At 37.9% G+C, this 10,213-nt stretch overlaps 1 protein-coding gene across 3 annotated transcripts; it reads left to right on the forward strand.

Moving 5' to 3' along the window:
• Positions 1–697: 697 nt before the first annotated feature.
• LOC110785295 (peroxidase 12) lies at positions 698–9,418 on the forward strand. Of its 3 annotated transcripts, XM_056827588.1 has the most exons (4): positions 698–1,001; positions 1,470–1,597; positions 7,803–7,881; positions 8,579–9,418. In XM_056827588.1, the coding sequence occupies exons 1-4, from the start codon at positions 732–734 to the stop codon at positions 9,203–9,205; spliced, it is 1,104 nt and encodes a 367-aa protein (XP_056683566.1). In that variant the 5' UTR covers positions 698–731; the 3' UTR covers positions 9,206–9,418. The 3 variants fall into 3 exon arrangements, 1 of the variants encoding a protein (XP_056683566.1); XR_008919694.1 differs by lacking the exons at positions 7,803–7,881; positions 8,579–9,418 and having other exon boundaries at positions 698–963; positions 1,470–2,430; XR_008919695.1 differs by lacking the exons at positions 7,803–7,881; positions 8,579–9,418 and having other exon boundaries at positions 698–932; positions 1,470–2,430.
• The last annotated feature ends 795 nt before the right edge of the window (positions 9,419–10,213 follow it).

Raw genomic sequence — 10,213 nt, forward strand, 5'->3', positions numbered from 1 at the left:
GATTATTATCTACCATATTTCATATAAATTTATATTTATGCGCATCGCATAGTTACTATACTAGTTCTAGACGATTTATAATGGGACACTAAAATATCATTTACCATAATGGATATGAGTTCATCAGTCCCCTTATCAAATAGAGATTAAGCTGATGTAAAAAAAGAGGCGGGGGAATGCATGTACAAGTTAACATTGATATTTGTATTATGGGTTGCATAGATGGCCGGTAGCTTGGGTCTGACCCAACCCACCCTGATACAACACGTTTAATTCGGATAGTTTTGATATGTTGTGGGTCGAATTTTTTCAACACAACCCATTTTAAACTATCCCATCGGAATTCGGACACGACACAATAACCCACCACGGCACTCCAGACCTACCCAACGTCCCAACCCACTCAATCCAACACACGAACTCAACCTACCAAACCGTTGACTCACCAGACCCATCATCCTAATTTAAACTATTTTTGTATGTTTAAAATGCAAATAAATTCTTACTTTATTGTTTAAATCCAGTACGTGTGTTTGCAATACGTCCATACGCAACATCTTTACCTAATGCCACGGAACATAACCCCTAAATCCTCGAGGAAGTCATCTACGTAATATACTGACAAACTATAAATTTAGTCATTTTCCAACTACCCAGCATATAATTTTTTTTTATTCAAGTCAGAGTTTATGTTTTTTTCCTTATAAATAGTTGTTTTATGTCTCCAATTGATGTATAAAACAAGTAAAATTCAAAAAAAAAATATGGCCTTTTTTAAAGTTATCCAACATTTTATTGTAATACCATCCTTCATGGTAGGAGTCTCAATGGGTACTTCTAGTAGAGTACCCGTTGTGCCTGGACTTTCATACACATTTTATTCTTCTACTTGCCCGGGTTTGGATTTCATTATTAGAGGTCATCTTATAAAGGTCCTTTTCAGCGATCGCACTCAAGCCGCTGGTTTGCTTCGTCTTCATTTTCATGATTGCTTTGTTAAAGTATATTTGAAATTCCGAGAAATGCATACATGCATCTCGGAGGTAATTTGTGTAGTCAGTTAGTCACCTAAGTCAGTTGATACTTTTTCCATTTCACAAGTTTGTGTTTCTACTTTTAAACTTGTCGATACACATTTTATGTTGTTTTATCTCTAGTTATTTAATATTAAAGCTTATAAATTTTAATATTGTTAAAGTAAACTTTAAGCCAAATCAAACAACATCCTACATAAATACGTAGAAGATTCTTTTCAAATATAAATAGTGTCAAAATTCAGAATAGAGGACATACGTACTACATGGGACTTTTGAGAAAAAAGAAAATGCTGAAGGAGTACTTTGGAGATTTAGGGCGGAGATATTCAAATAAATTGAATTTTCCTTTTGTTTACAACTGATTTTTTAGTAAATTTCTAGTCAAATCGTTTCAATTATTGTTCAAAGGTAACATTTATATGTGTTTGTTAGGGATGTGATGGTTCAGTATTAATGGACGGCTCAGCTAGTGATCCAAGTGACAAGGATGCACTTCCAAACTTGACGTTAAGGTCTCAAGCTTTTAAAATTATAAATGATCTTCGAGCCTGTTATGGGTCGTTCCGTATCGCACGTGTCGCAGTCAGTTCCTACATTTAAGGAGTTGTTATCTCCACCTCATGCTTGTTGGACAAGGTCAAAGAAGCTAGCAAGGATCAAGAAAAATGTTAGAGGAAATCAAGGGATCTGTTGAGAGTATCAAGAGACAACTAACGACATTATTCTGTCTTCTATGCTTGACCTAGTACTATATAAAGATCATGAGTTTGCAATGAGAGGGCACGGCTAATCTCCATATCTAACCACTACCTTCCTCCATTTACCCCACTAATACCCATTATCCCAACTACTATTATTTAGTTGTTACTTTGCAACACTCCATGAGACATCATTTTCTACCTTAGCTTACCCACGTACATCTCACTACAAATACTCCATCTCATCAGCTATAATCATCATCTCGTCTGATATAAATATATCTTTTTCCCAATACCCCTTATACATGGTAATGACGGCCATTGTCGTATATTTACTCAATTCACAAGTACCTTCCTCGAGTATCCCAGTCCACCCGTATACTCCCTTTCACTTATGCCTTATTATTATCTACATTTATATATACACGCGAATAAACAATGTACTTGTATTCAACAAGGCTTTTTATGCCAGTAACATAGTGGATTGGTGGACTCATTGCCACCCGCGATTTTTATCCCTTTCGGGTTTTCCGCGTCACCATCTCTTGTCTCGTCTCTCTTTATTTTCTATCATTTATTTCCTGTCATTTGCATAATTATTTTATCTAGTCGTCTATGTCCCAACCAAAGGTCGTCCATACGAAATTTGGCATAAACAGTTTGGCGCCGTCTGTGGGGAGATGGCTAGATTTATCTTCAAACACATATCCACATATATCCTCTCAAACACAATATCCGACCCACTTGGGTTCACCAATAAGGTTGTCGCCAGGCTATGGATTGTTGTCATACTTTTTCGCCACCATGAGATGGAGCTACGTCAGGGCACATGTCGTCAACATGACAGGTGTCGTCGACGGGTCAGGTGTCGTCGACGGGTCAGGCGTCGTCGACGGTCAGGTGTCGTCGACGGTCAGGTGTCGTCGACGGGTCAGGTTTCGTCGACCGGTCAGGTGTCATCGACGGGTCAGGTGTCGTCGACGGTCTGGTGTCGTCGACGGTCTGGTGTCGTCGACGGTCAGGTGTCGTCGACGGTCAGGCGTCGTCGACGGGTCAGGTGTTGTCGCCAGGCTCGATTGGTCGATGGAATATGGAATGACGTCAGGGTACATGTCGTCGCCAGATCAGGTGTCGACATCAGCAGGTGTCATCGCTAGAAGTGACGCGTCTGAGTGGTCGAATTCAACCTAGATGATGCATATCGTGACAACAACGACACCAACGCTTGATGACATCGAAAATAGGTACTAATATTTATAATATTCAACTCTAATCGTTTGGCCTCGTTTTCGAATACGTGACAGGTTTCGGTCTAGACGTCACGGACCATCATGCAGATGCCACCACAAACAAGATACAATATGAGTTGTCTCGTACCTTGATAAGATCTCGAGACGATTTGACACTTGACGTCGCGAGAAGTATGGTATAAAACTCAACCCCAGTGATTTTAATTTAAACTAATATTGTTTCTAGTCCTTGTTGTCACTAAAACAGATGCGAACACGTGACGTCATCCACCAATGACATGACATCAACATAGTTTCGTCCGACGTCACCTCCACATCAGTCGACGACGTCTCCAAAAACGAAGGCGGCAAATGGAGATTCAACAACAAATTGTCGGCAATACTAGATTTTGTGGCTAACTTCAGTCCAAGTATCAAATAGGAGAATTTGTAGTTGTCCTGAAGTCGCCACAGGGGAGCATATAGTATACTCTATCTCATTTAATTTTCATATAGTATACTTGATTTGCTTTTTATATAGTATACTTTGCTTGTTTTAATTTCCAAAAGCACTTTGAAATATATGCTATAAGTTGTTATCCTACTTTTTTTACTAACGTCGTCACCACTTGTCGTTTGATCATGTCGTGTCGCCAAGTATTGTCTTGTTTACAGGTATTGACGTGTCGCTTGGCTAGGTCATGAGTACATCAGGCAACCGACGTTAGAATGCAGGTGACAAGGTACTGTCTTGTCTACAGGTACTGACGTGTCGCTTGGCAAGGTCGTGAGTAAAGTAGGCGACCAACGTTATAAGTGTTACACGAGGTCACGACACGACATGAGGTCACGACGACACAACATGACGCCAGGACAGCAAGTCACGACAGCAGGATGCGACCATTCTGGTTACCCCTATGATGAAAAGAAGTTTCTTGGCGTTAAACATGGTACGTAGAAGTAATTATCGAACATCTTTATTTTAACAATATATTTCTTCGTAAGTTCGCCAACAGATCGTTGATTGATACATGAATATCAATGGGGGCTAAAGGTACGAACATACTTCGAAGTAAGTTATCTTTTATTTATAATATACACGTATTGTCGCTGCCACGTACATCGCAGATCGTGAGGGTCATCAACACAATCGAATGGTATGAGTGACTCAATTCATTTATTAGTGACGTCAAAATTTTATAAACTAACATCTCATACCCTATTGAAATTTTCTCATATATCATCCGTGATAACTATTTTTCATTTACTAACGACATGCCGCGACTATACGCGTTAGTATGTATATTAATGACAACAGATTACCTTAATCATGACGGTATGCGCGCCCCGACGCCACGAGATGGCAATGACCGATGACACGACGCCACCAGACTACCGAGAAAGCTAAGGAAATCGGAATGTCGAATAATCATCATCAATGACCATGATGACACATGAGTAACTTCTAAACAATTTTTCACACACTTTCTCATTTCAATTCATTCATTGTTGTTCTCTTGTATTAATATGTCTCGTATTCAACGTTCATCAAGTTAACTAATAAATTTTTGCATCGCACCATGAATGTCTCAATTTCTCTAATGACTAAACCATTTTATCAAATCGTTTTGAGGTAATTTAACTTGACAGGACGTTTAGAGGTTGCATCATGCTGGCACGCATATACGGCGTCAAATATTAACGAACGTCATCATATCTGTGGCCGACTTCAGTCATGATATCTTCCCAAAGCCGTCACAGGGGGGCAAGATAGTACATACTCCCGTTCAGTTTAATATACTTGTTACAACTTTGAAATTTAACTAACGATGTGATACAATTTATTTTCATGATGATCTTGTCGTAAGATTTTGGTAACAGGTACGACGCCAAGACAAATGTACGAACACTGGGGGCTCAACCACTATCACATGTCGAAATAGGCGGATAAAGAAAAGTCATTGGGTTTCCCAAAGACGACAAGTGATAAGACGTCAACCGATTAACAAGATAGGTAATTTATAAAGAGTTCACATGTATTTGAATTTACGACATATTGTAATGTAAGTTTGTCAAATGATTTTACCAAAGACGTTAAGAAAAAGTCCACTTCTTAAGACAGTATAAGGAATTCACATTAACCATATGTTCTTTCTTGTGCAACATTGCGAGGATCAACCAATAAGTCGACCAACGTTGGAATGGACAGTGTCAAGACCAGCGATGCGTCATCATTCAACATGACGGTACGACGCCAGATGTGACGACGATGGTACAAGCGATGACAATGATCTCAGGAACGAAAACAAGATCGGCAACGAGAGGTGTCACGACATCAGGACAATGCTGTTGATTGTAGAATCATCATCAAGGGAAAGTCAACGATACGAAGTAATTTCGTTACATGAGCCCATATTAAGTAATATCTAACACTTACTTCGTGCGTTAATTAATTTATTACATTTTTTACTACACTGCGATTAAAGTTCAATTTCAGTTTTTGTTATTTGTCGCATTGAATATATATTTCCAAACGCAATTATATTATATTTATGTTTCATCTTATTCATTTGAAAATCAACGCTAACATCGCATCAAGCGAACGTCCACCTCTACCTTTTCTATTCTCTATAGATCACTTGTTAACGATATCACCAACGACAACAACAACGAACGACATCATCAGAAGACGACATCAACGAACGACGCTGTCAACTACAAGCGACGACGTCTCCATGGTCATAACCCTTAAACTTATTGGATCCCAACGACGACGTGTCGCTTCTAAGCGCGACCACTACAGACGACGCAGGTACTATTTATGTGCACATAACTTCGTTCTTTGAGTACCTTACAAGTGACATTTATTACACAACGAACAATAGAGATAGCATAAACAACATTTTAAGCTAACAACGTGTATGCACCCCCGACACTCGTCCAAACGGCTAACCAATCGCCAAATATAACATAGCAAACTCACGTCTTTCCTCCTCAACACTGACGACAAACGAAGCCAACCCAGAATGCTCGAAACCTACTTAAACTACTCTTCTGAAAATCCCATAGGCTAAACTCTTCTGCCATAGACTGCGCCATTAAAACATCTTACCCCTTGTCCTCATGTTATAGGAAACCTCATAAACCTTCGACTCTTCTTGACATTCGTCATAAGGTTACTTCGAACCACCCACTTCATTCACCTGTAACTTCAACTTAGTCGCTTGCTACCTACCCTCACATGACATTACATCTGACTAAAATTATTCGACCATGTGCCCACTCGACAAGAATTCCTTCTATAAAGTTCTTCGCATGACTACGAACAAACGAAGAGGCTTATATCGCCTGCATACGATAGATATCATACAACAACGACAATAGAGGCACGCCTGTAAACATCAGATGACCGACTAAGATACAACAGTTGGCCGTGACGCCTGCAAACACCAGACGACAAGCTAAAATACAATGGTTGGTCGTGACGCCTGTAAACATCAGACGACAGGCTAAGATACAACAGTTGGTTGTGACGCCTGCAAACACCAGACAACAAGCTAAGATACAATGGTTGGTCGTGACGCCTGTAAACATCAGACGACAGGCTAAGATACAACAGTTGGCTGTGACGCCTGTAAGCATCAGACGACAGACGAAGATACAAAGTTGGCCATGACGCCAGATGCCTAACTAACATCACGTCTTAACATGTTTCCGCGCAGGTTTCATAAGAATTACATTCTATTATTTTATAAGCTAAACGGTTCTTCCACAAGATATCAGGCTTACATCAAAGATTGATAACATCGACGACGACATGAAGGCATCATTGCTTGCGTGACGACATCTGGTGACCTCGAAGATCATGAACGACACCAGAAGGCGACGTCGTTGATCAAAGATTAGATACGGAAGACGACGGACAGGTCGAAGACAATGACAGATTGGCGTCGACAGAAAATGAACGTGGTGACAGGCGTCGAAGATTATTTTCCTAACTTTCGGCTCGCTGCAATTAGGAAAATGGGGGCTATTGTTATGGGTCGTTCCATATCGCACGTGTCGCAGTCAATTCCTACATTTAAGGAGTTGTTATCTCCACTTTATGCTTGTTGGACAAGGTCAAAGAAGCTAGCAAGGATCAAGAAAACTGTTAGAGGAAATCAAGGGATCGGTTGAGAGTATCAAGGGACAACTAACGACATTATTCTGTCTTCTATGCTTGACCTAGTACTATATAAAGATCATGAGTTTGCAATGAGAGGGCACGGCTAATCTCCATATCTAACCACTACCTTCCTCCATTTACCCCACTAATACCCATTATCCCAACTACTATTATTTAGTTGTTACTCCATGAGACATCATTTTCTACCTTAGCTTACCCACGTACATCTCACTACAAATACTCCATCTCATCAGCTATAATCATCATCTCGTCTGATATAAATATATCTTTTTCCCAATACCCCTTATACATGGTAATGACGGCCATTGTCGTATATTTACTCAATTCACAAGCACCTTCCTCGAGTATCCCAGTCCACCCGTATACTCCCTTTCACTTATGCCTTATTATTAGCTACATTTATATATACACGCGAATAAACAATGTACTTGTATTCAACAAGGATTTTTATGCCAGTAACATAGTGGATTGGTGGACTCATTGCCACCCGCGGTTTTTATCCCTTTCGGGTTTTCCGCGTCACCATCTCTTGTCTCGTCTCTCTTTATTTTCTGTCATTTATTTCCTGTCATTTGCATAATTATTTTATCTAGTCGCGCGTCTATATCCCAACCAAAGGTCGTCCATACGAAATTTGGCATAAACAGAGCCCTTGTGCATCGACACTGTGGCCGAGTTGTTCTTGTGCTAATATTATTACCCTTGCTGCTCGTGATTCTGTTTTTCTGGTATCATATTTTTTCTACTCCCTATAGTTTAATGTATTAGTTTATGTATATTTATCACCCTTTAAATTACAAGGGACCTTATTCTCTAAGCTCTATAAAATATTCAATTTTCTTGAGAAATCAATTGGTGATTTGTTTACCAATTCAGGAAATTAAATGTGATCACATTTTATAGAAATACTTAAAAAGTGGCTTTATATTAACGAGATAAAATATAATTTTAATTACATACTTAATATATTTAATATTTTGAGTACGAAACAAATAGCCTCGGATGAGGCTTATTCGTTGGATGAGGGAAACTATAGCTTGAGTTGGTGGCGGGCTCATATATTTTTGCACACAATGCAAGTTAACTAGTTTCAAAGGTGGATCCGACGAAAATCCCTCTGATACCTAAGTCAGTTGGTGAATCCACATAAGAGAATTCTTATTAGGTTTTGCGTGTGAAGACAATATATAAATGAACATAACTACCACATTGACAAACTTTATAGCGTTTGATAAGAAAAGGTTGCTGAGCTTTTATCATGATGGGCCTTAGGCTGTATCAAAGAATTATTACAGAAAACGGAGACGCCTATACACATAATATGCATTTTTCAATTATGGAACTTTATTCTTTAATATTCAAATGAATGGTTGCGGCATGAGTTTTGTTGCTCACATTTTATTCTTTTGTCATGTTATTTTCTAGATAGGCGGACCATTCTACTTGATTCCCTTAGGAAGAAGGGACGGCCTAAACTTTGCTACACAAGGAGAAACCCTAGCTAACCTACCACCACCCTTTTTCAACACTGAACAACTCCTCAGTTCTTTTGCCACTAAAAACTTGAATACCACGGACCTCGTGGCCCTCTCCGGAGCCCACACCATCGGAATTGGCCAATGTACATCCTTCACCGATAGACTCTACCCTACTCAAGACCCTACAATGGACCAAACCTTCGCTAACAACCTTAAGCGCATTTGTCCAACTGCAACCACTAATGCCACAACGAATTTGGACATTCGTACTCCTAATATTTTCGATAACAAGTATTATGTCGACCTTGTGAACCGCCAAGGCTTGTTCACTTCTGATCAAGATTTATATACCGACTCAAGGACTAGAGGTATTGTCACAAGCTTTGCCACCAACCAGGGCTTGTTCTTTGAAAAGTTCATAGATGCAATGGTTAAAATGAGCCAACTTGATGTATTGACTGGTTCACAAGGTGAAATTCGCTCCAATTGCTCTGTAAGGAATGCTAATAGTAATATGGATCTCAAGTATCTGGTGGAAGTGGATGAAGAACAAGGAAAATTGTCACAATTTTAAGAAACAATAATGTACTACATACGTACAATTTAAAGTGGAGTAATAAGTCTTGAAATTTACCTCGATGCCTCGCACGTGTAATGACGTCTGAGTGTGGCGTCTATAGTTTTTTTTTTTTTTTTTTTGGAGGGAGCGTCTATAGTTTCTTATATTATGAATAATAAGGGATTTGATCAAAGTAATTCCATTCTCAAGCTAATAAGATTTTATTTAAAGTTTAATCTTGTGTACTTGATTTACTTAATTTCTAGGTTTGTATTGAATTTCTAATGTATGAACTTTGAATTTTTTGTTTGGATCAAAATGAGTTATTGTGTTAGATTAACTTATCATCAAGATGTACAACATGTATGATTGTACTAATATCATCAGCTACCACTCCATGTGGAACAAAAATACAACAAGATCTGGCACAATTACTGCTTAAGATCGAAATTAGTTTCCAAAAAAGAAATGTCATTTGAAGCAGAGATATCACTAGACTCAACCCACCATTGGCTAGTAATAAATAATAAATAATAAATAATAAATAATAAATAATAAATAATAAATAATAAATACTCCCTCTGTTCCATAATGTTCCTCATGTTTACTATTCATATGGTCAAAGTTTAAAAACTTTGACCGTAATTAATAGTATGATTAAAAGTATAAATGTTAACTTGTGGGATATCAATGGATTCGTTTCAATATAAATTTTCTAAATATCAATTTTTTATAACTTTTACGAATACGAAATTAAAATTATTAACGGTCAAAGTAGTGCATTGGAGACTGCGCATAATGGAAAAGTGAGGAACATTATGGAACGGAGGGAGTAATCAACAATAAACAATTATTTATTATTTATTATTTATTATTTATTATTTATTATTTATTATTTATTATTTATTATTTATTATTTATTATTTATTATTTATTATTTATTATTTATTATTTATTATTTATTATTTATTATTTATTATTATTATTTATTATTTATTATTTATTATTTATTATTTATTATTT

Source organism: Spinacia oleracea, chromosome 4 (assembly GCF_020520425.1).
Source record: "Spinacia oleracea cultivar Varoflay chromosome 4, BTI_SOV_V1, whole genome shotgun sequence".
NCBI classification, from domain to species: Eukaryota; Viridiplantae; Streptophyta; class Magnoliopsida; order Caryophyllales; family Amaranthaceae; genus Spinacia; species Spinacia oleracea.